A 27,532-nucleotide genomic window follows, 5' to 3' on the forward strand; every position below is an offset into this window, starting at 1 on the left:
GAAAGGTCAAGCTCTGAATATCAGATTCTGCCACACTTCTATCTTGTACTGAAGGAAGGGGAAACACTTAATCACCCTAGCCTTTTCAAGAAAATATCAACTTAAAATTTGCCATGATGAAAAATCAATAAACCTGTAATTGCTTGGCTTATCATCACGTGGAGGGACAAATTGGGAAGCGAAGCTTGGTGTCTACACAGATTTCCCTGCAACACTGACAGTTTCAGGATCACTGGTTCGGAAAAGGGAAAGGTCTCCAAGTGATAATTAAATCTTCTCATGCTGATTTTCTGCCAAATTTATTTCCCAAGAGTGCATAACCCTGATTTGCTGGTTACAAACCAGGCATAACTAATCAATCCACCACAGATGCACTACCTCCCCTTTTGTAAACATCAATTTAAAGGATAAAAGGAGCTTTAAAAATATTAGGTGGAACTTTTTCACAGTTCTGTTAGGTGTCACTGCAGAAATATAGAGAGAACATATTTTTGCTTGAATTTCTGTTTTATTTGAAAGTGTTTCCAGAAGGTTTGTGCAGTACAACTTATTAGCTAACAATCTTTCAATAACTGCGTCAAATATATTTGGTTGGCATTTCAGTCATTAACAAAAAAATTTTGTAACACAGTAATTCCTTTTAAAACATAATACCTTTTAAAGTGTCATTGTATAACAAGCCAAACCCCTAAAAATTCTGTGCCATGTAGTGTAGAATTAGGGAATGAGTACATAATTTAATTTGCAAGGAGCATGTTTTTTTCATTGTGCCATTGAGGGTGATGCTGAGTCGGAATGGATATTTGTAATGAGTAAAAACTGATGGCCAAATTGCGGTTTCACTTCCTTATAGTAGATTTCCCTATGGTTTATTTGCCAAAGAAACTGAAGAGAAAAATTTGGAACAGCAGTAAAAATATTATTTCAAAATTATTACCCAGTCGTTCGAATTCAAGAGGTCAGATTGCTACAACATACAGAACACTGATCGGAAGTAACTTTGATATAAGTACTGTAAGTTGATATACTTAAATAATTCCTTCATAGTAAATGATGGACAGATTAAAACTTATGATATGGTTGATGGTGTTCAAGTGCTACATTCAGTATTCCAGAGGGGTACTGAATTTGCATGCTAATTTATTCAGATGCAGATAACTCAAAATCAACCGGTATACTTGAACTCCAGGCAGATTGAGACTCAATCTAAATTGTAGGTCTCAGTCCCAAAGGACTTGGGGCCGGGAGCCTTCTGGTCATTAACCAATACTTGGCCATCACTCATAAGTGTTACATGACTAACTACATTGCATTATTTACAAACTTGCGTCTCTTTCACTTACGCACAGAAGTCTGATCTGTCAGAAATTAACTTGTGCATAAAATAATATCTGCATAAGTAATACCTTTAACAGTGGTTTATTTATTATCTCAGTTTTGAGCATTTTACATTCACTTTCACTTTTTCAAAAATTTTGTTTCCCCTACACAGTACCCATTGAAGGAGAAGGAAATATACTAAGAGATAGGATAAGCCGATCATAAAATCATGGCATCTTGAAGCCACCAGTTCCGAAAATCATGAGCAATATACTGTAAACTGATGATAGCACAAGCTGACAGGTACAAGGACAAAGGGTTTAAAAGCAAATTTGACACCCTTTTCAATTATAAACGGGGCATTAATCAGCATGAGGTCTCCACACTAGAATAGAACACTGAAATCTGCACTATAGCCATTAGTAGATAGCGTGGTTGCTCACAGTATCACTGTCAAGGTCAAATGACATTTTTAGAATGCAAGACCCTATTAGGTACTTGTAGCTGCTAGTCAACTAATTGGAATATGCAGTATTCATGCACACAAGTATAACATAAACAATATTTTATAATTTCATCAGAAATATTGAAAATTATAACATTTACACGTGCTAAATGCTACACAGGATACCAAAAATTCATATGTCCAGCCCAATAATTAAAAGCATAAATACACCCAACAGAACCTTATCAGACTGACACATGTCAATTTCTTAATACAATTAATTATTTTTCAAGTGCATTTTACTCATTATAGAAGCACATATATGCAGGTAGCTAGTATAAGTTATTGGACATTGGAAACTTGCCAGATGTTTTTCAAGGCAGCATAATATTATCAAATCATACGTAAACATAACATTTTTACTGAGTAGGTCCAATGTCACACGCTCCTAGTACAATTCAGATAACAATGGCTACTTTTGAGACTGCAACTTGCTGCATGTGATTATTTCAGATATTTATTATACATTCAAAACATTTCCAGATAGACACTGATAATGTACTAATGCAGCAGTAATGCAGGATCAAATGTTATTTAAAATTGATTAGTTCTACAAACATTCTATTATGGAGCCACATTATTCTGCCTTACAGAAAGTCTTTAGTTGCATGACAGATAGTTTATTGGTACACAGAAATTATTTAGCATAACCACAAATACGTTGGGACTCTAGGCATTTTCAATTTCGAAGATCCATTACTAATAATATTCCAAAAGATTATATACATTACTTGTCAAACGCATGCAACTTCAATTACAATTGATTAATTGAGTTATTTTATAACTTGAGTTAAAGCATTCCTATACCACCAACTTCATATTCCATATTTCAGTTGAAAACTTGCTGTTATTACCAGCATTTTCTAAATTTTCATGTGTCCTTCAGCTGGCAGTGAGGACTGTGGTAATTAAAAGATTTAAAGCAGCACAAACCCCTAGCCTCTAATCTAATGCCTAGGTCAGTCGCTTGTAGATTCTAATTTGTCCTCTATTTGTATTCATGACATGATGGTTCTGAATATTTAAAGGCAAACCGGCAGGAGTGTATTTTGTAGGGTTTAGAGGTCAAATAATTTGATTTTCAAGCAGATTATAGTTAACACTTTCGTCCAGTCATTCATTTGTTTGTTGTATAGATGTACTGAAAACAATTAAGCTAGAAGTACTGCAGTAACAATACACAAAATTTTGAACAGCAAAGACAGAAGAAAAAGGTAATTTTTATCAAGTTTGTATTCTGTAAAAAAAAATGCCATAAATTCATTTTTAAACAGAAAGTCCTTTTGGTATTAAATATTATCTGCAGCTCTGGGAAAAGAATATTATTTGTAACGAGTCAAAAAAAAATGTTTGAAATCTACTTTTCTAAATCCATTTTAAAAGTGTCCATAACCTCAAAAAAAAAGGGGAGAATAAATACATGCTACAAATAGATCAACTAGCATAATGAGAAATTTCCAGCATCTGCAGAATTCCTCGTGTTTGTGTTTTTAATGAGAAATTTAGTAACTTAAATGTAAATATTCCTTTACTTCTCAGGTAATGGATTTCACAGTGTGAATCCAAGGAAAGTTGGATTGGATCTTTACTGTTCAATGACCAGATTTCAACATGGAGCTGCAGATCAAAATTATTTTAATGCTTTTTAATTCCCTGTATTGCTGGGACTAAATACGGCAGACAATTTACAAGAAAGCTCCTCTATTTTCCATGGTTTCTATTTCAAGTGCTTTTTAAATATTATTTTTACTCATGTTCAGTTCTGACAGCAAACTATAACTTCTTCCCCATCAAATTAACAACTCATTCTGCTTGTCTATTTCTTACCTCCCTAGCAAACCTGGCAATGTTGATCTTTTTTTACATAATATCTGTCAGGTCGACATAAAAGGTTAGATTTGACACTGGTATTTTGCTTTCCCAAAAATTTCTGCTGCTTTTCTGAATAATTAAACACACTATGTACACTAGGTATTGTTTTTATCTAAATTTTTTGGGATTTGTGATTGCCTTACAATTCTCCATTGCTTTTGCTTGGCCCTTTTAAAATTCTAATTCTGCCTTCAATGTCTCTGTTTAACATGTCCTTCCTTCCGTGGCAAGGTCCCAAGGGTGTTCTGTTGCATCACGATTATGAGATGTGTGGCAAACTATGATACCAGATGCAGCGTAAGCAGCCACAAGGAAACACCTGCATGGAATGAGTGGCTGATCAGCTGAAACTGAGGAAGGACAGCGCCTCAAATGCCTGATAAGACAGTCAAGACAGAGAGAGCAGAAGTAAGTGTTAGGGAGTCAAGAACCACCATTTGGAGTTTTCTCAGACAATATCCAGAGTCAGATATATCCGTAAAATGCCACTGTATATTATGGGCTAGTGCAACATTGTGTATACTAGACATGAGATAAATATTGCTCAACGCAGAGGGAGAACTCTGTGTCTTTTCAAATATCAGTTTGGGATCTTTCATATCCATCAAAACAAAAAGATTAAATGTAAACTCTATTGCGTGTGGGCAACCCCAATCACTATCTAACAAACCTACGTCAGATAGCCTGTGTTTCAAGTGTTTCCCATTAAAGAATGGCACTAACATTCAGATGGATATTATACATCAGACACTAGTAGTATATAATGCAACATAAAAAGATTTTGACTTGAAACACATTTTAAATAGGAATAGGTGTATAAGATAAAGAAACATTAGTGAAGCTCAAATCAGTGACTATTTATTTCCATAGATGCTGCCTGACCTGCTGAGTTTCTCCAGTATTTTGTGTGTGTTGCCTTTTCAATGTAGTTGCTCACTATTTTTCTAAATATCAAAGAGATAAAATTGGCACGGCTGTTCATTCCCATATCTGAGAACTGATATCATTGTTACCTCCCTTTTAAATATTATCAAAAAGATCAGCCATTGCATGTGATTGATTATTCCACTGCCCCTTTAGGCAAAGCAGTCAATTTACCAGAATTGAAAACTATAAGAAAAAAAAGAGAAATTCATGTTTGATGCAAGTACAATGTGACTCAAACCATATTTAATATAAGTTGTATGAAAATATCCAACTAAAGAATCTAGCAGTTTTTTGTGGTTCAATAGCAAAACAGAAACTTTCAACGCACTTTTTGAGTATTGTTGAAAATTGCTTAACAACTGGATCAGAAATGAAATGCTTAATTATAAATCATGCACAAAATTACTTCTGTAAATATTTGGAAGTAGTACACCCATTTCTGCTATTAGACTAATCTTGCAGGAAATTTGATCAGACATTTTCTGTTGCAATTCACCTCAAAGCTGGTGTCCTTTCCCTATCAGATTTCACTCATATTATAAACATTTATGTCTTACCAAAATACATTGGATCAAAAGGTTATAATTTATTAGCTTTGTTGTTCTAATAAAAAAAATGCAGATGCTGAAGCACTAAGGATACTGGAAACAGATGTTGCTTGACGAGCTCAATGTTTCCAGTAAATTCTGGCTTTATTTATGCGTGTTGTTTTTAAGTAGTACCAGCTCATGTAGAAAAGCAGGAACCAGAAATTAAGGTTACAGTTTGATTTTGCCATACTACCTTACATGGATTAACAAGTGCTGTACTTTTGCAGAAGGGCAGATGAAGGGAACAGTACCTCTGCCAATGATCACTGTGGCAGAAGCCCAAGAGTAACTCGAGGCCAAATCACTCTGCTCCATGGTATAGGGTCTCCATTACTCAACACTGTTATTCCACCCTTCCCTGTCCTAATTTCCCCCTTTTCCCCTGGACTCCTCTTGTCCTGTTTCCACCTTCCCTTTCACCATATCGGACAATCAACAAGAGGGAGAACATAAAAGGAGCTACCTTTCAATCAGGTCCGCAATCAAGACTTAAAAGGCAGAGCTTCGGGGCAGTTTCTCTGAGTTGAGCTGCGACCAGTCAACGAGAGGGATTCATTAGAATGGGCAAATAAAAATAACTCCAGTGCAAGTGAAACAGCCATTCTTTTGAGTGTGCCAGTTTTAGAGTAGCTATGGCGAAATTCTGTCCTGGGTATGACTTTAAACTGCAACCGGTGATGCGGCTCTGATTGGGGACTTTCGGAGCTTTGGGGAAATTGGAGTTACCCCTTAGTCATTCATTGCTCCCAGGGCTGCTCTGACCCAGAACGGTAGCACCTGCAAGGGTTCCTGCTCAGGGTACGAGCAAAGGCCAATGGCAGATCCGGCAGGTTCAGTAACTGAACTTATGACGGAGAAGGTGGATGAGCTAGGACCTCAAATGTCAATGGCTATAGTACAGGCAGATGAACATTTGGGAAGAGAAATGGCAATTTCTTTAGTTCATCCAACAGTAGGCAATAGCAAACCACCGTTGCTAGACATTAGGTTTCCTAGAATCTATTTGCTAAGAAAACCATGGCCAAACTCACAAAATGTATCACACAATAACAGTGTCAAGAGGATCTTCAAGACAACTTTGAAGACAATTCTAGGTGCAGACTGTAATAGTGACCATAACCCAGTAGTATGTCATGTAAAAGTAAAACTTAAAAAACTAAAGAAGCAAAAACCTGAACAATCCCTTAACTACTTGCAATTAATTAAAAAAGAAAACTTAAGACAAAAATTTACAATTGAAATAAGGAATAGATTTCAATGTCTAGAAATAGAATCTGTTGAAGACGATAGCAATCATGTAGAAATGAAATTTAACTCTCTAAAGGATGCCTTGGTAGAATCAGCAAAGTCAGTGATTCCTAAAAAAGAAAAAAGCACAAAGAATAAATGGATGACAGATGAAATCAAAAATCTAATGGAAGAAAGGAGACGGAAGAAAGCAGTTCCTATAGAATATAAGTCCTCAGATAAAAAAGTTAAAAGCTTATGTCAAAAAGCCAAAGAAGAATGGTTAAACCAGGAATCTAAGCAAATAGGAAGAATCCCTATTATTGATCCAAAAAGGTTACGTCAACAAATCAGGAATAACACTGGTAAAAAGCTCCTCTGTTCTTCAGGTGGATGTTTGAAAGCAAAGGACGGTACCATTATCATGGAAAAAGATGAGATTATGAACAGATGGATTGAGTATATTCAGGAATTGTTTGAAGACGATCAAGGCGAAAAACCAGAAATTAAGAAAAACATTGAAAATCCAAGTATTTTAAAATCTGAAGTTCATAATGCAATAAATAAGATGAAGAAAGGAAAGGCAGCACGTCCTGATAAATTAGTAATAGTACAATTTATCGCCCTTGAAGATTATGGAATTGAAAAACTTACTGATTTTCATCAATGACATTTACGAGACTGCAATAATACCAGAAGAGATGAAAAAGGTTAGTATTTATCACTCTTCCTAAGAAACCTGGAGCAATAGAATGTGAATAACATAGGATCATAAGTTTAATGAGTCATATCACCAAGATACTTCTAAGAATTTTGATGACAAGAGCTAAAAGTAGGATACAAGCTGAAATAGGTAAAGAACAATGTGGTTTTGTGAAAGACAAAGGTACAAGAAACGCAATATTGATGTTAAGGATACTATCAGAACGAGCTATTCAAGTGCGAAAAGATTTGTTTGTTTGTTTTATCTTTTTCTTTTTAAATTTTTTTATTGAATTAGAACACAAAAGGTAAACCATGTAGAAACTAATACACTGTTGCGATATAAATTTACAAGAGATATTAATACACAAAAAAAGTAGTACAAACAGTGCAGTTTAGTTATAAAATAACAAGGTAATATAATAGTATACTAATTTTCCATATATATCAATAAAGAGAAGAAAAAACCCAAAAAAAAAATCCAAAAAAAAACCCTCCGTGCAATTAATCTAAAAAGCAAAGCAAAGCAAAGCAATGGGCTAACTAGGTATCAAGTAGACTTAAACAACTTAAAACAATCATGTCCTCAAACCTGACCTCCATTAAAAACAGTTAAAAAGCAAGAAGGGAATGTAAATATGGGCAAAGAGAAAAAAAAAATTACATTAAATGAAAATGTTGAATAAAAGATTTCCAGATCTGTTCAAATTTATCTCAAGTATCATAAAGATTACTTACGATTTTTTCTAAATTTAAACATAGTATTGTTTGAGAAAACCAAAAAAACGTAGTTGGGGCATTAATCTCCTTCCAATGTTATAAAATACATCTTTTCGCCATTATGTTTGTTTGTTTTATCGACGAGACAAAAGCATTTGATAAAGTGAAGAACAATAAGTTATTTGAAATATTACAGAAAACTCTAAATATAGATTTGAAAGACCTCCGCCTAATCAGAAATCTGTACTGGGAACAAACTGCTGCTGTAAGAATAGATGGAGAAGTGAGTCCGTTTACGAAAATCAAGACAGGCATTAGACAAGGGTGTGTTTTCTCCCCTGATTTATTTAATGTGTATAGTGAAACAATATTACAAAAAATAAGAGACATCTTGGGAATCAAAGTTGGTGGTGAAAACATCAATAATTTCAGATATGCAGATGATACTGTGTTAATTGCAAGTACGGAGGAAGAACTACAAAACTTAATTGATACAGTTGTTGAAGAAAGTGCAAAAATGGGTCTATCTGTCAATTGTAAAAAGGCAGAATGTATGGTGATATCCAAAAAGAAGGAGAATCCTATCTACAGGCTGAGAATAAATGGGGAAGACATAAAACAAGTACAGAACTTTTGCTACTTAGGAAGCTGGGTGACATCAGATGGCAGGTGTGACATGGACATCAAAAGAAGAATAGGGATGGCAAAAGACACCTTTACGAGAATGAAGAGTATACTGACCAATACTAAACTAGGCATGACAACCCGCCTCAGAGTACTGAAATGTTACGTTTATCCAGTTATGTTATATGGCTCAGAATGTTGGACAATATCTAGTAACATGAGGAAATGAATTAAAGCAGCAGAGATGTGGTTTTTGAGCAGGATGTAAAGAATGTCATGGACGAAACAAATATCTAACAAGGATGTCATTAACAGAGCAAACACAAAAAGAGAAATAATGTATGAGAACATGAAAAGGCAATGTAACTTCATTGGACATCTGATTAGGCAAGAGGGGTTAGAATGCACGGTAATTATGGGAAAGATTGAAGGGAAGACAGCAAGAGGAAGACAAAGACAAATGATGATGGAGACAGCAGCCAGAGAACTGGAAATGAATACCAATGAATTGATCCACTTGACCCGAAACAGGAGTGTGTGGGCCATGGCAGTCAAAGCTCAAGCCGGGCTTGGCACCTAATGATGATGATGATGATGATGATGATGATGGCGAGATCAGGCTAGGGTGAGATAAAGCATCTGGTAAGTTTCTCTATTTTTGTTCTTCTGTGTTCATACCTCGTCTGTTAGGGCAGAGTAGAGTAGTGAGAATGGTTCGGGGGCAGTGTTTAGTACTGTGCGTGGGATGTGGGAAGTCTGGGAGTCCTCCAGTCTCCCAGATAAACACATCTGCACCAGATGCACCAAGATGCAGATCCTCCGAGGACAGATTAAGGAACTGGAACTGCAGCTCGATGACCTTCAACTCACATGGGAGAATGAAGGGTGACAAGAGACTGGTAACTGGGTGACTGTCCGGAGGAGGGGAGGAAAGGCACCACCAGTGCATAGTACACTTGTGGCCAATCTTCTCAATAATAAGTATACAACTTTAGATATTGTTAAGGGGAAGCTACAGTGATCAGGTCTCTGGCCCTGAGTCTGGTGCTATGGCTCAGAAGAGCAGAGAGGTGAAGAGAACTGTAGTGTTGATAGGAGATTCGATAGTCAGATGAATAGAGACGAGATTCTATGGGAGTGATAGAGACATACGGATAGTATGTTGCCTCCCTTGTGCCAGGGTCAGGGACATCTTGGATCAGGTCCATGGCATTCTCCAGGGCAAGTGTGAGCAGCCAGAAGTCTTGGTGACAAATGTAGACAAGGTGAGGATGTCCTGAAGAGAGATTTTAGGGACCTAGGTAGAAAGCTGAAAAACAAGACCTGCAGGGTAGTAAACCCTGGATTGCTGCCCATGCCACACATCAGTGAGTGTAAGAATAGGATGATTTAATGGGTGAATGCGTGGCTGAGGAAGTGGTGCTGGGGACGGGAGTTCAGATTTCTGGATCATTGCAACTTTTTTCTGGGGAAGGTATGACCTGTACAAAGGGATGGGCTACACTTGAACTCAAGGGGGAACCAATATCCTTGTGGGCAGGTTTACTAGAGTTGGGCAGGAGGATTTAAACTAATTTGGCAGGGGGATGGGAACCGGAGTGATATTGCTGAGGATGAGATAGTTGGTTTATAAATAAAGACAATGTGTAGTGAGACTTCTAGCAAGGAGAGGCTGATGATAGGCAAAATTGCAGTCAACAGGATGAGTTGCAATGTAAAAGACAGCCAAAAATCAAAAAGGGTGAACACAGGACTGAAGATATTATATTTGAATGCGCGTAGTATATGGAATAAGGTAGATGAACTTGTAGCACAGTTACAGATTGGCATGTATGATGTGGCTAACAAGAGACATCAAGCCAACATAAAATCCTAAGAGAGAGTATATAATAGAGCAAAAATTAGTGGGAAGTTAGAGGATTTGGAAGCTGTCAAATAGAGGACAACTAAAAATGTCATTCGGGTAAGGATAGAATACGAAAGTATTCTAGCCAGTAATATTAAAAAGGATACCAAAAGTTTCTTCAGATATATAAAATCGAAAAGAGTGGCAAGAGTGGACATTGGACCGCTGGAAAACTATGCTATTTTGTATCAGTCTTCACTGTGGAAGACACTGGCAGTATGATGGAAGCTCCAGATGTTAGGGGTCATGAAGTGTGTGAAGTTACCATAACCAGCGAGAACGTTCTTGGGAAACTGAAGAATCTGAAGGTAGATATGTCACCTGGACCAGATGGTGTACACCTCAGAGTTCTGGAGGAGGTGGTTGAAGAGATTATGCAGGTATTAGCAATGATTTTTCAAAAAGCACTACATTCTGGAATAGTTCTAGAAGAATGGAAAATTGAAAATGTCACTCCACTCTTCAAGAAGGGAAAGGGGCAGAAGAAGGAAATTACAGTCTAGTTAGTCTGACCTCAGTGGTAGGGAAGACATTGGAGTCGGTTGTTAAGAATGTGGCTTTGGCACATGATAAAACAGGCTGAAGTCAGGATGGCTTCTTCAAGGGAAAATCTTATCTGACAAATCTGTTGGAATTCTTTGAAGAAATAAGAAGAATGATACATAAAGGAGAATTGGTGGGTGGGTAGAGCATTGGCTGATTGGCAGGAGGCAAAGAGTAGGAATAAAGGGAGCCTTTTCTGATTGGATGCCAGTGACTTGTGGTGGTCCACAGGGGTCTGTGTTGGCAGCACTTCTTTTTACATTATATGTCAATGCCTTAGAAGATGGAATTGATGGCTTTATTGCAAAGTTTGCAGACGATACAAAGATAGGTGGAGGGGCAGGTATTATTGAGAAAGTAAAGATGCTACAGAAGGACTTCGACAGATTAGGATAATGGGCAAAGTTGCAGATCGTATACAGTATCGGGAAGTGTATGGTTATACACTTTGGTAATAGAAATAAAAGTATAGACTATTATTTAAATGGAGAGAAAATTCATCTGAGGTGCAAAAGGACTTGGGAGTCCTTGTGCCGGATTTCCTAAAGGTTAATTTGCAGGTTGAATGGTGGTGAGGAAGGCAAATGTGATGTTCGCATTCTTTTCAAGACGACTAAAATATAAAAGTAAGCATGTAATGTTGAGACTTTATAATGCACTGTTGAGGCTTCACTTGGAATATTATGAGTAGTTTTGGGCTCCTTATCTTGAAAACGAGTGCTGCCACTGGAGGAGGTTCAAAGGAGATTCATGAAAATGATTCTAGGATTGCATGGCTTATCATATGAAGAGTGTTTGATGGGTCTGGGCCTGTATTCACTAGAACTCAGAAGAATGAGGGGTGACCTCAAGAAAACTATCAAATGGTGCAAGACCTTGATAGAGAGGATGTGGAGAGAATGTTTCCTGTGGTGGGAGAGTCCCGGACCAGAGGACACAACCTCAGAATAGAGGAGCACCTTTTAGAACAGAGATAAAGAGGAATTTTGTTAGCCAGAGAGTGGTGAATCTGTGGAATTTGTTGCCACAGGCAGCTGTGGAGGTCAAGTCATTGGGTATATTTAAGGCTGTGCTTGATAGATTCTTGATTAGTCAGGACACAAAGCGATACAGGGAGAATGAGAGGAGATCGGGGCTGAGAGGAAAATGGATCAGCAATGATGAAATGGTGGAGCAGACTCGATGGGTCAAATGGCCTATTTCTGCTCCTAAATCTTATGGTCCTATGGTCTTGTATTCCTTTCATCTCTATGGAAACCTATGCCGCTATTACAAGGAGATCACTGACAGGACAGGTGGTAGGTACAAGCTCAGGCAGCTGTTCCAATTACTCTTTCACTCTTTTTCTTGTGGTGACAAACATTTTGGCATTAGGGTAAGTGTAGCATCTTTCATGACTTCCGGGCACCGAAAATGTTTCAAACCTAATGAAGTACCTTTTAGCTTTTAACTGTTATAATGTTTGAGAAAGAGTGTAGCTAAGTATGCAGCAGCATTTCACGAATGGTGTGAGCATAACCAGGACCGTCCTGTATTTTGATGTTACAGCCTCAACGCTGGAGTTTAGAGAAGCTCTCGAAAGTTTGTTAAAAGTTTGTTTTGTACTTGTTCAAAAATAGCAGTGCTGGATGCCCTCACGTAACATCAGTTTCAAGAACAGTGGGTATTAGTATTATCACAAGGCAAACATCAGAAAGCAGTTTTCAAATGGACTCCTCACCTTACAAGCATTGTATTGCTAACAGGCGTTAACAATTTTGCAAAAATGAAATGAAGGTTGATTGAGGAGCCTGTACAGAACTGCCACATAAAAGAATACGGAGTTGGCATCTTCCCTGTGCAAAGGCACATTTCTTGGAAAGCCATCCAGAGCAGCAGCTAAAAGGGCATGATGACCTGCTCTGAATGTCTGCATTTTGGGGAGCCTTACAATGCGGCCTATGTACTCCCAGTTCTGACTGTACAGGCTGCATTAACTTAAAACTGTAAGGTTTTCACCATCATGTTTGAGCTTTCATGACGTTAGCAATGCAGTAGTGAGCATTATCAGAATCAGAATCAGGTTTATTATCACCAGCATGTGACGTGAAATTTGTTAGCTTTTGTTGTATATCTCAGCAGAGGCAGAATGGAAGGGCCTTGGAATTAGATTTCAGGTCAGCTGGAGGTCAGAAAAGTAGTGCTACGGTGCATGAAATTCCAAATTCTCACAACAAAAAGATCCGTGCAATATCAAAAACTCTTATTAACTTTTTCAGAAACATACACAAATTTGCTTAAGACCATATCAACTTGATTTTGGTCTGTACACTTCTGCCGATCTTACACAAGTGAATTTCTCCGTTCAGACAGTCACAATTTGGAAAACCTGAGGATTCTGCATTTAGCTCACCAAGTAAAGATTTTGCACTGTCTTCCACTCACTAGAGCCCGAGTTGCCGCCCTCCTATTTGACTCACTGAAGCTCCAATTCTCATGCTCCCTTTAAACTTAACTGGTTCGCTGGAAAATTTATTACAAAATTTTGTAATATCTAAAAACACGAATTAAAAATGTGTTAGGGCAATGATGTGAATAACATGCAACAGTTTGGAAAACTTGCTAAGCCAGCACAACCAAAGTTCTGAATGCGTCAAATTAAATCTGTAAATTTCTTTAATATTGTCGCATTTACTAATGTATGGTGGAAAACCTGCTCAGCATTCCATCCATTCAGATCAAGTCATGACCACAGTGCATTGACGTAGTACAAGGTAAAACAGTAACAGAGTGCAAAATACTGCTACAGTTACAGAGAAAATACATTGCAGGTAGATTGTGCTGTTAAAAGTCCTTTTTATTGTACTGGGGAGCCACTCAATAGACTTATAACAGCGAGACAGAAGTTGTCATTAACCCCGATATTACGCATTTGCAGGCTTTTGTATCTTCTACCTGATGGGAGGGGCAGAAGAAAGAATGTCCAAGGCGGGTAGGGTTTTTGATTATGCTGGCTGCTTTACGGAGAGAGCAAGAAGTATAAACAGAGTCCATGTAGCAGAGGCTTGTTTCCATGATGAATTGAGCTACGTTCACCACCATGAGCAGTTGCCATACCAAGCTGTGACATGCCTAGGGGACATGCCTAGCTTCTTTAGCCTCCTGAGGAAGCGGAGATGCTGCTGAGCTTTCTTGGCTGTGATGGGAATGTGGTTGGACCAGGACAAGCTACTGCTGCTTTTCATGCCTTTGAATCTGAAGTTCTCAACTCTCTCAATGTCAGCACCTTTAATAGAAGCAGGTGCATATGCACAAACCCGTCCCGGAAGTCAATGAGCAGTTCTTTTGTTTTGCTGACATTGAGGGAAGGATTACTGCCATGTCACAAGGTTCTCTATCTCTTTCCTGTCCTCTAACTCATTTGTTATTTTAGATACGGCTCACTACAGTGGTATCTTTTACAAATTTGTGGATGGAGCTAGAGCAGAATCTGGGGGCTGGGAACACATCTGTACGAGGCACTCAGTGTTGAAAATAAACCTGGCGGAGATGTTCACTGCCTATCTTTAGTGATTGTAGTCTGTTGATCAAGAAGTCAAGGAACCAGCTGCAAAAGGAAGTGTTGAGTCCTTGGTGTAGGAACTTGGAGATAAATTTGCTTGGAATTATACTATTGTAAAAGGAGCTGTAGTCAATAAACAATAGTCCACTCAGATGAGTGTAGGGGGCAGGGAGAAGATGTCCGTCATACACTTGTTTCAGTAGTAGGTGAATTACAGTGGGAGGTTGGAGTTAATGCATACCATGCCCTGCTTCTTGAGGCACTTCATGGTGGGGACGTCAGTTGCTGAGTGGTAGTCATAAGGTACGTTTTCAGATTGTCCTCTTTGGTACAGTCCTCAAAACCCTTGCTGATAAAGTCCATGACATTGGTGACACACTCTTCGAAGCTGGCTGCTGAATTTTTGAACATGGACCAGTCTATCAACTTTAAAGCAGTCACATATGGGAGTTTTCATATATCCTCTTTTGATGACATAGTTTAACAAAAAATGTTGGTTAGTCTTGTCATGTGCTTCTTTGTCTCTTTGGAATAGTTTAGACCAAAATATCTTTCATGCTATATCTGAAAGATGGTTAGAATGTGTCATAAAGTATCTTTATTCCAAAATGTAGTGTTGGAAGATGGCAAGTTCAATGGATGATCAGCTCAGGCTACTTCTTATTACTGATGAGGAGAATATTTGAGAAGGAAGTAGAGACAAGAATGTCAAGACATATTGTATACTTTCAAGACATCTGTTTTCAAACAAATGTGAGCTCTCTCATTGGAAGTGAAATGGTCGGATATTTAGAGAACTTGACTTAATGAAAGTGTCGCTAAGATGCCGTTCAGTTCCAGCTGAACTGTAGGATGCACTCTAATGTTTTTTACATTTATGTCAAAAAGCCTCAGTTGCTGAAGGGAGCAAGAAGCTAATTTCAGCACTGATTTAAGCCCTATACTAGCAGAAAAATAATCATGAAATGCAGAGAACCCAATTTCAGTGAGATAAAGTGTACATTAGAAAAATCAATTTTGCTGTGATCAAAGTTTACACGATTATGTGCCACATGTGCTATATAATTACTCCTCTGGAAAAAGGATCGAGTAGCCGTAAAATTCAGATATGAACTCGCCAGTTATTTGTCCAGAGCAGGAGAAACGTGTTCCAAATCTAATAATCACTCTCATAACTGAGAACTCTCCAGATATCATCCAGTGTTCTTGTTAATTTATGAAAACTACTGGCTTTTGGAAACATCATATGTCACTCATTATGCAAAAGCTATGAGCTTGCTGTTGAATTGGAATTTGATTCACTTATTAAAGGCTAAAACCCTCATATTCACTTATTAAAGGCTAAAATCCTCATACCTTTTAAAATATTCACTGATGCAGAGTCAACAGTTTTAGCTGGCTGAGCCAGACCAACCTTTCTTTTCTTCTTGCTCATAATTATGCTGGATGCTGACATGGCCATGAGCTTACATTCTCCATCAATAGTGAAAACTCTGTTATAAAGACTTCCTCTTCTCCAAAGCAAGATGCTGATTAGAAGTATTAGGCTAATTGAAGACCACAAGACCCTCGGACATAGAAACAGAATTTGGACAATCAATTCTGCTCCACCATTCTATTATGGCTCACTTAATATCCCTCTCAACCCCATTCTTCTGCCTTCTTCCAGTAACCTTTGACACCCTGATAATCAAGAACCTATCAACCCCGGCTTTAAATATGCACAATGATTTGGCCTCCACAGCTGTTTGTGGCAATGAATTCCACAGATTCACCGCCCTCTGCCTAAGAAATTCTTCCTCATTTCTGTTCTAAATAGAAGTCCTTCTATTCTGAGGCTCTGCCCTCTAGTCTCTTAGACTCACCCACTATAGGAAACATCCTTTCTTTCTAGTCCTTTCAATATTCTATAGATTTTGTTCAGATACCCCTCATTCTTCTAAGCTGCAGCGAGTACAGGGTCAGAGTCATCAAACGCCCCTCATACGTGAACTGTTTTATTCCCAGAGTCACTGTCATGAACATCCTCTGGACCCATCTCCAATGCCAATACATCTTTTCTCAGATAACGGGTTCAAAACTGCTCACAATACTCCAAGTGGTGTCTGACCAATGCTTTATAAAGCCTCAGCATTATATTTTTGCTTTTATATTCTGGTCATCTCAAAATTGAGCTTCTCCCTCTCAAACTGCAGGGTATATTCTATCATATATGATCATTGTCTCTTAAGTGCTCCTTTACCTTAAGCTCCCTCATCATATCTGGTTCATTACACAACACCAAATCAAAATTGCCTTTTCCATAGTGGGCTGCACTAAAAAGTCATCTTGTATGCATTCTACAAATTCCCTCTCTTGGGATCCAGCACAAACCTGATTTTCCCAATCTACCTGTATATTGAATTTCCCCTTGACTATCGTAGCATTGCCCTTTTTACATGACTTTTGTATCTCCCATTGCAATATGCATCCCACATCCTGGCTACTGTTTGGAGGTCTGTATCTAACTCCATAAGGGTCTTCTTACCCAAGCAGTTTCTTAACTCTACCCACTAGGATTCTTTTACTTCCAATCCTATGTCACCCCGGTCTATGAATTTGAAATGGATTTGATTTCATTTTCTGCCAACAGAGCCATCCCACCCCCTCTACTTACCTGTCCTTTTGATAAAACTTGTATCCTTGGATGCTCAGCTCCCAACATACCTGCCAATCTCTAACTGCGCTACAAGATCATCTACCTTATTCCGCATACTGTGTACATTCAAATATAACACCTTCAGTCCTATTTTCATTTACCTTTTTCAATTGTGTCCCCATGTTGCACATCAGTTCATCCTACTGACTGCAATTTTGCCCATCATCTGCCTGTCCCACCTCACAATCTCACTACACACTGCATTTACTTGCATACCGACTGCCCCATCTTCAGCTCGATCACTTTGGTTCCCATAATTTATAGACAAATATTATGTCTATTTCTAGACTTCACTTCCTGCCCGAATTGCTGAGTACTTCAAAAAAAGTAAGATTTCATGCAAGATCAACCCATTCAGTTCCGCCTCTCCACTGTCTTCTAACAGCTCTGCAAATTTTTTCCATTCAGATGCTTATCCAGCTCGGTTTTGAATGCTATGCTGAATGTATCTCCATGACTAGAATCTTGATCCAAACCTAAATCCCTCTATTCTTACACCCCTTTCACAATTGTGCTCTCTAGTTTAAATTCCATCTTTTTAGTTTTTCCAAGTAAAATGTAACACTTCATGTTTCTCAGTATTAAAATTCATGTCATTTAGCCGTTAATTCCAGTCTCTCTATATTTTCTTTAGAAGACTTTCATGGTCCTTACAGCTCAGTGCACTGTTTACTGTCATTGGTGGATCTGCAGGTAAAAATCAAAGTTAATAACCTACATAAAGAAAAGCAGTGCTCCCACTATTGACCCCGGTGAACTGCTCTGCATACTTACCTCCAGTCTGACAAACAACCATTCACTAGTTCCTTTTACTTTGCCAGTGTTTTCATAGCTGCTGCCATAGCCCCTTTTATTCTATGCACTTTGTACCACTTACTCCACGTCAACCACAGTTCAATCATTTGATATTCCCTTTAATTTATTAATTTTGGTCCAGAAGCTTGGTGAGCATCAAATTGCCCTGCATTTACCTGATAACTAACAGAGAAGACAGCACTTAATTTGTGCGGTGCACATGGTAAGAACCTGCCAAAATATGACTGAAGTTCAATAAACAGACTTGCCAAAATGAAAGTGGTCAAAGTGGCAAAGCCTTCTGCACACGCAGGTTTTCCTACAAAACAACTGTCATTATAATGACTGGCCACAACAACTTCAGTTCCCAGTGCTGTGGTGAAAAGCTTTGCATACCACGGACCTTCCAGGTTGGTGGAAATTTCTCTGAATAGTTCTAAAAATAGATCTATCTCAACTGTGCTGAGTTTGAGACAGTTGAGAGCTTCAAGTTCCCAGGTGTGACTATCACCAGTAACTTGTCCTGGTCTAACAACATTGATTCATGGCCCAGAAAGCTCATCAATGTCTCTACCTCCTCAAGAAGCTAAATAAATTTGAAATGTCCCCGTCAACTCTTACCAATTATTATCAATGTATCACAGAAAGCGTTCCATCTGGATGCATAATGGCTTGGTATGCCAACTTCTCTGCACATGACTGCAAGAAACCGCAGAGAGTCGTGGACACTTCTCAGCACATTACAGAAACCAGCTTTCTCTCTATATACTCTGTCTATACTTTTCACTACCTCAGTAAAGCAGCAAGCATAATCAAAGACTTCATCCACTCTGGACGCTCTCTTTTCTCATCTCTCCCATCAGGCAGAAGATACAAAAACTTGAACATAGAACATACCACCAGGCTGAAAGACAGCTTCTACCTCACTATTAACAGACACCTGAATGAACCTTTTGTATGAAAAGTGATTCACAATCTACCTTGTTTTGATGCACACTTTGTTTACCTGCACTGCACTTTCTTGGTAGCTTTTACACAATTCTGACTGTTATTGCTTTATCTTGCTCAACCTCAGTGCACTGTGTATGAACAGTATGGAAGACAAGCTTTTCACTGTATCTTGGTATAGGTGACAATAATAACCCAATACTAAAACCAACTGAAATGCTACAGAATACTCAAAGCATTTAAAACATTTAGATCTATTAAACTTAATAAAAATTAATACCCAACATCTGACAGCTGTCTACTCCATTAAAATTAGTGGAAAGTAGATCCTTCCACCAGTTCCAGTGGATTTTCTGCTGTAAGTGATACAACTTCAAACACTATTTGAAGTCCCATGTCGTAAGCAAAAGACTGGTCAAAGGCTGTCAGCAAGTTTGTGACATCCATGTATACATCTGCATATACAGTAACACCAAACTTCTGATACTTATGCAGGAACTGCCAAATGCTCCACACAAAACAACCAGTACTTCCCTGCAAAATCTGACCCATTATCTTGAAATCATCACCTGGATCTGAAATGTTATGAAGTTGCCAAAACTAAGTATGTAATAGCAACTCAATTCCTTCTTGGGCTCCAGACAATATTTGAGACAAATCTCAGACAGTACAGGAAGCCAACTCGTGCAACACATCAGAGTGATCAAGCAATTTCTGTACACATTACAGGATTTAAAATGAGAAACAAAATGAAATATACATTTTGTTCAAACAAATACTTAAAGGCTACATTCTCAAATTTCAACTTTCTTGAAACATCTGCAAATTCCATATATTTTATAACTTTACTTTCCACATAAAAATCCTCTGCATCTGTGATCTATTTAAGGCAAGTTATTCTTTTCTTAATGGACCCAAAAAGCAAGGAAGCAACATACAGCCATCTCCAATGATTCTGGCTGCAGACAAGCAGTTTCACCCAGAAGCCACTTCCAAGAAGAGACAACTTTTTGGAAAGCAAAGTTTGTGTTTAGCACACACATATCCAAACATTTGTCATGTATTATGCCTAATTTATCTTTTTTTTCTAGAAAATACATGTCTCGGTATTGGGGAAACAAAATACATAAATGTTGTTTATCAAGATTTAAAAACAAATTTGTCTAACAACATAAAAACAGGTGCCCAGCTTTAATACCACATGTATAGAATTATTTTCAGCTCATTTTACACATCATAAATGAGTAGTCATTTATATCACTTAACTTAAAACGGACAACACATCTGTAAATTTAGGATTTTAAAGAAAAGATTCAGTTATTATCAAATGCACAGATTATACACCCTGAGATTTGTTTGCTAAAAGGCAGCCATAAAGTAAGAAATCTGAAGAACCCAATTTAAAAAAAAACCATAACCACTGCACTAAGAGGGGAAACACATATCATGCAAGCAACAGGAGTAAATGACAGCATTCCAACCAGACTGAGTCCTTGATTGGAACCAGATTCCACCCCCTGAAGCAACCAAAGTTCACTCTGGACTCGATCTCAGTTCATCATGTTAGTGGGGCAAAGACACCACAAAACTTGCAGTTATACTTAAAAATTATGGATGCGATTTTAATTAAATTAATTTCTGTTACCTTGCTCCTTTTTCTTTTTGGCATCTTCTTCTTTTTTTTCCTTAGCTTTTAATACTTCATCTGCTTTTGCTGAAAAGTATAAAGATCAATTATTAAGAAAATCATAAATTTTGTTCATAAAATTTTATTCCTAACCAATTATTAAAATTAAATTTTAACCATATTAACCTATTCAACATGGTCCATTGCACCACACATCAAAGTTGCTGGTGAACGCAGCACGCCAGGCAGCATCTCTAGGAAGCGGTACAGTCAACATTTCAGGCTGAGACCCTTCGTCAGGCCTGCTGCGTTCACCAGCAACTTTGATGTGTGTTGCTTGAATTTCCAGCATCTGCAGAATTCCTGTTGTTTGGTCCATTGCACCGTTTGCTTTTAAAAATCAAAAACAGCTAAATTACTTAATTTACCTAAGAAAGATTTTGTTACTTCTTGCACTTTCACAACAAATCAAATCTCATCTCAGATCTATGCAATCTTTACAGATCTTCGGATAACTTGCTCCTGTCCAGGTCTGTGGGTTCTGAGGTGATTGATGAGGCCAATACGAGACTCTCAGACTCTTAACGCAGATGGGGCAGAGAATGCCTGATGGGACTGTTTGTGATGTTGTTTATGAGATGACATGCATTCTAAACATTGCTTCTTACATTGGAAACACTCAGAAGACCAATGCTGTCCATAATGCTACTTCTTCATTGATTCTTCAATGACCAATGGGGATGTCCTATTATCCATTAGAACATCCATGAACCTTTTTCTCTGTTCACTTAGCAACCTGTAGTCACGAGAGTTTAGAATCAACTTGCTATTTTGGAATTCTATTATCAGTATGCGAACTACATGGCCTTCCTGAAAGAGCTGACTGAAAGTACACAGGGTCTCAGTACTGCAAATCATAGCTTGGGAAAGAGCACTGATGTTGGTTTGTTTATTGAGCAAGTGGATTTGGAGGAGTTTGTGAACACAATATTGGTGCTCTCTCTCCTGCACTTCAAACTACTACTTGCTATTGGGAGCTGGGTACCTAGGCATGGGCAAGCGTGTGGAGAGGAGTGGGGCTATTTTTGTAGCTGGAGGGCATAAGTTCAGTCAGCAATGGGGCTAGGCTTGTGTTTGGGACACATCCAAAAACAAGGGCACATGGAATTAGTGGAGCAGAATTTTTTCAGGTGCAAAAGCTGCTGCGTTCACAGAGGAAGCATAGTATAATTGGCTGGAGGGAGAGAATCTGTAATCCAATTCATCCCTATTGAGTATGCTCGAGCCAACTGGCAAGTCTGGTCAACCATCTTGGTGACTTTGAACCAGATTTTTGAGCACCTAATTTCAAATTCATAAGGAACACCGTATCCTTTCCAATGATTGCAATTTCTGGATTTTACTGGTTGCCCCTGCCCTTGACTGCCAGTCACACATTTTTTTTCACTGATATATTAAATTCCCTCAAAGTGCTTTATTTTCCTTAATATCAAAGAACTATTCCAGTCCGCTTAACCTTCTGTTTCTTCATTTCTACTAATAAGTATCTGCTTTGAATTTTGAGTCTGAGAGAAATCAGTCACACCCACACAAAATGTCACTACTAAAATAAAGATTCAACACTTAAACAAAACAGGCACCCACACAATTACCTATACAAACCGCTAAAGATGAATTTTGCTTGTTATTCAACAATTCAGGTACTACTTCTCCTCCTCTCCCATCGAATTTCTAAATGCACATTTAAACTGTAAACACTACCTCACTACTTATGTTTATTTTAGCACTAATGTGAATTCATTATATACACACATATACATGTACACATACACACTTACTGTAATCCACAGCTATTTTCTCTATTATGTATTGCATTGCTGCCACAAAGACAACAAATTTCACGATATTAAAACTTGATTCTGATTTAAGGATGGAAATTAATGAAGTAGAACCAGTGGCTCATATAGTTTGAGATAATGATTTACACTAACATTCTGAACAAACTTTCACTTAAAATTTAACAATGGCATGTATACCATTGGTGGGTCATATTCATTTAAATAGCCAAAGGCTCCACACCCAACAGGAAGTTTGATTGGCATGCCAACTGGCTAATCTCTGTATGAAAAGGCTGAATAGACAAGCCAAGCCTTAGGGCATAAATCACATTGAAACTGGTTCAAGTCTATAGGGGTAAGAAAGTCACTGGGCTATCTGTCTATTGTTTTCCTAATGTCAGAATCAGTCTGCTCTGGAATAAAAATCATATTGGAAAGAGAATCCAGGTTAATAGTTTTACCACAATTTATACTTCCTATTTTACAGTTGCTCTGGTTCGTTGTTTTATTCTTGTTTGGGAGTTTGCTTTCTGAGGCCGATTGCCCTGTTTCCTATATTAATTCAATTAATACACATCAGATTTCATTGGCTGCAAAGTAGTTCTGATATCCTGAAGGGACCATGTAAATACCACTCTGTCTGAATTTGACAGAAGAACAGATAGCTCAATGCAAAATGCTATAAAATTTTAACCTCTTCTGTTCTTCGGTCACAAAATAAGGCAAAAAAAACTTATAATTCATCTTAATTGATTAAATTGAACATCAGTCTACATTCTAGAAAATAGAAAACACAAAATGGGTCACTTGAGTATTGCTGTAGAATGAAATGTAAAGTTTCACTGGTCTGTTTTGAGTTGTACTATTGCACATGTTATTTCTGGATTGGAAAGGACATGGAAGTCCACAAATCAGAATTAGGAGTGTAGAAAATATTGAGGGCAGACTCACAGCATACAACAGTTCTGGCAAAATGTATTCAAACTGAAATCATAACCTTTTTTCTCCTTCCTCAGATGCAGCTTGATCTACTGAGTATTTTCATCATTTTCACATTTTTATTTTGGAAATCTGACCAATGCAATATGTAATCTGAACTTCCTGATTGTTAGTTACTCTGCCAATATACTCACTATTTTTTCCACAATCAGTAATGGAAATTATTCAAAGTAGATTTTTCAAAAATGTCTCATAGTCTACGCAGCAAAGTTTTAAAGATTTGTAATCAATTCTAGGAATCTGTAAGAAACCTGGAGGATTGGCACCTGATAAGATCTACATAATAATTTCTGACAACATTATTTATGCTAGTCCAACATAATAAACAATGTTACAAAATAAGAATAACACTCTTGAAATATGAAACAAACAATCCATGAAAGTAGAGTAATGTACTGCAATAGCAATAATAAATTCAAAGGCCACAGAAAACAACAATATTAAATAAAGGAGGAAGCCTCTTTCCCAAACTAATTTTCTTACACATTTTCCACAAAAATGCATTTGGTCATATTTATTTTTATCACACAATCCATGACACATTCTTGAAAACTGTTTTAAAATATTACAATGCAGATGTTGGAAAAAGATTAACATACACTGCCAAGAAACTAGAGGTTATCAATAAACTCTGTAAATTAATTAAATTTCTGTTCCAGCATATCATTTATTTCAATACAAAAATGTCTCGAGGGAACCATTTCCCTTTATTGCTAAGCTCTTGGTGAGTGAACTATGTGCAAAAAAAACCTCAAGAAATAATCTTTCATAACAATTGCCACTTGTTTCATGGTGAAAATATTGTATTATAACTAACATTTTATAATTTCACATAAAAAAGTTCTGCATCCAGCAAAATATATTACAATAATTAAATTAAAAGTTTTATCATTCATGTTTTTCACACTGATGCTTATTACTTTAATCACTATAGAAATATTTGCATTTCATTAGCTACAAGGTGTCTGACACAAATTATTTTATCCAAAATGAGCTTAAAAATATCACTTGGTAAAGTCATATTTACTAACGCTCAACTTTTATTATAAACAAAGCATAATTTTATTGTAAGCTTAGTACTATAAAAGAATTGTTGGTGGAGTTTAAATCAAAGTCTCCAGCCACTCACAATTCATATACATTAAATTACTTTATCAAAACAATCATTTAGAATGGTAAAGAACCATATTTCATATACACTTTATTGTGTTTGCCAGAAAGGGAAAGATAATAAAAATTCCATTTAAATTCAATTTTGGCTATATGTGTAATTGTAAATATACCCCCTTGAGTCATGTAAAACGTTTGGCTAATGTTTCATTCAAATTATCTTGCTGCAGAACACATTCAGCACTTTACAAAAATCTTCAAAATGTATTAGCAGTGCTCATTAGACTGAAATTTAATAACTGAAACATCACATGGATTTCAAGATCCCCCATTAACAGTGGAAGATTTATAGCTTCAATGGTGTTCGGAAGCCAACTGGGCACAATTTAGATTCAACAAACTCATGTGCCTGATTTTGATTTATCTGTTGTAGTTCAAAAGTTTTGCTTTAGAGTGGTCTTTTGTTACTCTTTGGGGTTGATCAATTTATAGAAATTCTGATATGCTGTGGGGGTAGGATTCTGGAAATATTATTGCTGAGAAGTGTGGCACAAACTTTCCACTCCAGATTTAACAGATGTTTTGTTTCAGCATTGACATTATATAATTCATGGTGCTTTAAAAATGATTGCACATCCTTTGGCTTTGGTTAGCGGTAGGTGAATGGAGAAGCTGAAGACAATGCAAGATTATTGAACTTTGGAAGCAGTACGTCTCAATCTTTAAGTGACGTTAACCTTCGTATATCAATGGGGCAGTTTTTCATAAAAATGTATGTATTTTCATGCCCTTTTAACCTTTTCCCATTCCTCTTCCAGACTTACCAGAACAAATTGTGGGAAACACTGGTTTGCAAGATAACAATAAGAAGTAGGAAGAGTGCAAGAGTGCTCTGAGGTACCAATGCTTCCAACATGCTGGAAGTCGAGTTAAGAAAGAAGAGGGAGCCTGCCTTGTTGACTAGGAACAACTCATAGTCCTACTCCGAAGGGATATCCTGGAGGAATCCCCAGTGAGATCATACGAGTAGATAATGAAAATTAAATAAAAAGGAGGTTGCATTTTCTGGATTCTATTGCAGGCTCACCAATATGCAGGGAAATTACAAGTAGGTGTAGGAATAATAGTATTATAATAGTACAGGTTACAGAAACATAGTTGCTGCGAACTGTTTGTATTCTCGATAGTTCACAAATTGGAAATGTGGCAACGAAACACATTCCCAGGCAGCAGAAGATGCCTGCAACCCCACAGAAGCAGGAAAATCTATTCCACCAAACTCTCAAATGCTTGAGCACGCACACAGGCTGAGGTGGACTTGTAGGTGATTTTAACTTCCGCAGGCTTGACAGGGACTGGTTTAGTGCCAACGGGTGAGATGCAGCAGAATTTATTTGGTGCGGCCAGGAAAGATTTTTGAAGAAATATATAGATGACCATGCCCCTATGAAAGGATTAGTCCTAAATTGGGGGGGAAGAAGACAAATTTTGATGACAATGGACAGGAATTCTGAAAAGTTGATTGGGAGAGGCTGTTTGCAATAAAGTCACATCTGACAAATGGGAAGGCTTCAAAACTAAGATAGGATGAATTCAGAGCCAGTGTGCTCCTGTCAGAGTGAAGGCCAAGACCAGCAGAATGAGGGAAACTTGTTGGACGAGATGTATTTAGGATCCAGTCAGGTGAAATTAAGCAAATCTGTTGTGGAAGATAAAGGATACTGGAGACGCTTTAAAGGAAACTGGAAGATAAAAAGAGGCAATGGAAGGTTCCTGGCAGACTATAAATATTTTAAGACTAAATGGGTAGCTAAGGAGAAAGTAGGTTACTTAATGATCAGTGAGGCAATCCACGTGCACAGCCATGGGAAACAGGTAACCTTAAATGAATACTTTCATCTGTATTTGCTGTGGAGAAGGACATGGTAGCTAGTGAGGTTGGGGAAGGGACAGTGATACTCTGTAACATATCAAGGAGGAAGCTGTTAGGGTGGTAAACTGCAGTATAGGCCAATCAGCCATACATCAGTGGTGGAAAAGAAACTTCAAGGATTCTGTGAGAGGATATATTTGCATTTGGAAAGGCATAGGCAGCATGGCTTTGTATGCAGGAAATGTTTCATGAATTTGATTGAATTTTTTGAAGAGCTATGGTGACTAAGAGGATTGATAAAGGCAGCTTGGTACATAGAGTGTTCATGGATTTCAGCAAGACCTTTGACAAGGTTCTGTCTAATAGACAAGTCTAAAAGTTAGAACATATGAGATCGAGGGTGAGCTAGTCAACTGGATACAAAATTGCCTTGATAGTAGGAGGCAGAAAGTGGTCGTGGAGGATAGCTTTTCAGATTGGAGCCCTGTGGCCAGTGGAGTACCACAGAGGATGTAGCTTCCTCCTATGTTGTTTGTCATGTATATATTAATATATGTTATATATTAATGATTTGGATGAGAATGTACAGTAGGTGGCATGATTTGTAAGTCTGCAGATGACATCAAAATTCGTGACATGGTGGACAGTGAAGGTTGCCTGAGATTACAATAGAATTCAGATCAACTGGGAGAGTGGGCAAAGAGATAGCAGAGGATAGTAATGGCACATATGAACTCCAGCCTCCCAGGCAACTTCAGCTCACTTCAATTCATAAACCTTGACTGCTTATTAAACTTTTGAGGCTCTCCATATGGCATCATGGTGCTTTGCTCAGGAAGCGATTTCCTGGAGTTATCTCCTCTTACTACCACCCCAGTCTGTATCTGCAGTGTGTCTTCCTGATGGAATGCGTTCCTTCCATCTCATTGATCAATGTTTCCTATGCAACACTGGACTTGATCCCTTCAATGTTAACCCACTTTATGAGTGATATTTGCTGCTGTATTCAATTCCACCAACTCTGAATCATCATTGTCCTCCTCATACCAGTGCAGTTTTTAGTAATTTTCTACTGGCAGGAACAATTTCCAAAATTGGATTTCAGCACAAAACCAATTATCATTGGTACCTCAGAAAAACAAGATAAAGTGCTTTAATGACAACCAC

General features: G+C 37.7%; 1 protein-coding gene across 1 annotated transcript in view; it reads right to left on the reverse strand.

The window, feature by feature from the left end:
- rsrc1 (arginine/serine-rich coiled-coil 1) overlaps positions 1-27,532 on the reverse strand; it is a 392,026-nt gene that overhangs the window by 37,257 nt on the left and 327,237 nt on the right. The window contains exon 7 of the mRNA XM_063045866.1: positions 20,564-20,632. Coding sequence (XP_062901936.1) covers positions 20,564-20,632 — 69 coding nt within the window. The remainder of the gene's footprint in view (positions 1-20,563; positions 20,633-27,532) is intronic.

This window comes from Mobula hypostoma, chromosome 4 (genome assembly GCF_963921235.1).
Source record: "Mobula hypostoma chromosome 4, sMobHyp1.1, whole genome shotgun sequence".
In the NCBI taxonomy this organism is placed as follows: Eukaryota; Metazoa; Chordata; class Chondrichthyes; order Myliobatiformes; family Myliobatidae; genus Mobula; species Mobula hypostoma.